The following is a 2,753-nucleotide window of genomic DNA, read 5'->3' on the forward strand; positions in this document are numbered from 1 at the left end:
TAATGCTAATATACGTCAAAACCGATTAGAACTAGGATCTATAGTAAATTAAGGCACTTTTTCAAAAGATTTCAACTAAATTCATGTTAACGCCGATGAGCGAAAGTGATCTAAAGACTCCAAAATGGTGTTCTTTAAATTCACTATTAGGGGTAGTAAAAAGGTTTAGAAAATTATTTAAAAAAGAGAAAAGTTTCTTCAAATATTAAAAAAACCTGAAGCGAAAAAAATTATAACATCTTAAACTTTTGTTTGTACATAATACGCTTATATAATCAAGCTAATTTAAAATAAAAGAATTCGATTAGTTTGTAAATCGCCTTAACTACACCGAGTATGGGTGATAATTAAGTGAAACACGAACCATTTGGACAGTTAGTTTACGTCACGTTTTACGGGACTCGTCATTAAAAAGCAAAAATTATTTGTTAAGGTAATTAAAAATTATATATGTATATATTGTCTGGGAAACTTGAATTATGAGTATTACAAAAGTATTTTACTTGTATAAAATTTAATGGATCCCCCAGAAGTAGACAGGTATGGGTTATATAAAATGATAATTTATTGTATTATATTTTGAACAATTACAACCATGAATTGTTATAATTTTAAATTTAATATTATTGCTGACTATGTATATACTTCATTATTTTTTATGATAATTACATTATTTTAATAACTATTGTTTGTCTGTGTGTATAAAATTTTGTATCATTATTTAAAAGTAAAAAAAAACTGACACATTAGAGATTATTTTGCAAATATAGAAACCTTAGTTGAATGTATTGTGTTTTAAAAATTGACCTAAATATAATATATTAAATATACAGTAGTATTATTTGCTTTGACACATAAAGTATAAATGTAGGGTGCTAAACACACTATCTCTCAAATCAGCAATTGGTTAAAATGTTAAAAGTATAAAAGGTTAAAAGAAGAGTTGCAAATAAAAAAAACGTTTTTTTTAATCTGTTGTTGTTTTTTTTGCACACAAAAAAAAATAATGAGTTGAAAAAAAGTTCAAAAATTAATACTGAGTTCAAAAAAAGTTCAAAAATTGTTGTACGTAAGTACAATAACTTTGAGTTCAAAATGCTATTTAAAAAAAAATGGTTTATAGAAACTTTTTTGAATTTTTTTTTAAATAACTTAATGAAGTTTACCTTTCACAAAAGTTTTTGTTCTGATAACTCTTTGTTCTTGATTAAAGTGTCTACTATAATCAAGTCGTCAATATAAAAAACAAGTCAATTTTTTTTAACTTTAGTTTGTGGGGCCCCTAATTTTGTGGGGACCCCTGTGCCAAGGAAAAGACACAAACTTTTAGTTCAATACTGTGTTTACAAGGATGCTGTATTACATGAATCTATATATGCTGACCAAGACTATTGTATAAATGTAGCTGCATTTACAGTTCTTGGAGATGGGTTCAAAAGTGCAAATATTTATTTGAAAACTCATTCTAAGCTTCCATCTGCTCCTAGTGTACAATCTGAATTAGACTATATAACAAATAAAGTCACTTTAATTTGGAGACCAGTTACAAATTTTGTTAAATACTATAAGATAGAATATGGAAAAAGTTTACGCAAGTATGATATGCTGATATGTGTGATATGTATGATATCACACAAGAAGGGTAAATTGGTTGCTTCTGATATAAGCAAGTCTTTATTTGATGACACACCCTGCTTGTGTCTAAATTTAGGCCTGTATTTTAAATAAAAATCTAGTTTGCTTTTAATTGTAGATTAAAGATTGTCTACTAAATGATTTTTAGACTGCTGTGCTTGTTGGTGGAAGCAATAAATTTCAACTTGTATTATTTGAGCGTTTTTGAGCATATGAACAACATAGCAATATGAATAACACTACAACAAAGATTGATGTCAATAATTTTTTTTAAATTTTTACCTCCACCCTCCAACTTGTCAACAGTTAGTCAAATTTCCAGAGACCCCCTCCCCCTATAAAGTTTCTTCAACATTTGACTACTTTCTGCCACCCCCATTACCCCCTCCCCTCCTCAAGAAAATCAAATCAAAGAAAATTTCCTTTTTTTCTATTTTTTAAGTAATTTAATTTATTTACAAAAGTAACATTATTGAAGTCAATGTTTCTTCACCTCCCCCCTTTCTCTTGTTGACAATTGTCAAATTTGTTCATACCTCATCCTCCTTATTTTGTTGACATAATGGATATGCCCTAACTATGTTTAAAATTTAACACAGTAATATTATAAAAGAGTAACTTTACAAAATATAATTTTGCTTATATTTCGCAGTGTTTTTTAAAATTAATATGTAAATATACATTACATTAAATAAGAATATACATTACATTAAATTAAAAAAAAAGCATCTATATTTGAAGTTTTATTGTAGTGAACTGTTTAAAGGTTCATTAATATCTAAAGTTTAAAGAATACTAAAAAATGTGTCTTCCCTTATAAACTTTTTGCTCTAACAACCTGCTACCTTTTAAAAAATTATTTATTAAAGTAATTTAAATTCAAAAGTGTTTTTTGTTGAATGAAAATCTCAGCGCAAAGGAGCAAATAATCATGCTATTCAAAAGATAAATTTAGCGTGACGTACTTTATGAACCTTAATTAAAAACATTACGTTTAAGAATTGCCTAAAAAAAGCTAAATTAGAAAAATAAATTAATTAAAAAACAAAAAAAAACAAATTGCAAAAATATTAAAAAAAAAAAAAAAACTAATTGCGAAGGTGTGAAAAGCATATCGG

The 2,753-nt window shown here is 26.6% G+C and overlaps 1 protein-coding gene across 1 annotated transcript in view; it reads left to right on the top strand.

Moving 5' to 3' along the window:
- The first annotated feature begins 364 nt into the window (after positions 1-364).
- LOC100204994 (E3 ubiquitin-protein ligase MARCHF5) overlaps positions 365-2,753 on the top strand; it is a 15,428-nt gene continuing 13,039 nt past the window's right edge. The window contains exon 1 of the mRNA XM_065792319.1: positions 365-540. Within this exon, the coding sequence (XP_065648391.1) occupies positions 518-540 (23 nt within the window). The 5' untranslated portion in view covers positions 365-517. The remainder of the gene's footprint in view (positions 541-2,753) is intronic.

The sequence above is a fragment of the Hydra vulgaris genome, chromosome 03 (assembly GCF_038396675.1).
Source record: "Hydra vulgaris chromosome 03, alternate assembly HydraT2T_AEP".
Classification (NCBI taxonomy): Eukaryota; Metazoa; Cnidaria; class Hydrozoa; order Anthoathecata; family Hydridae; genus Hydra; species Hydra vulgaris.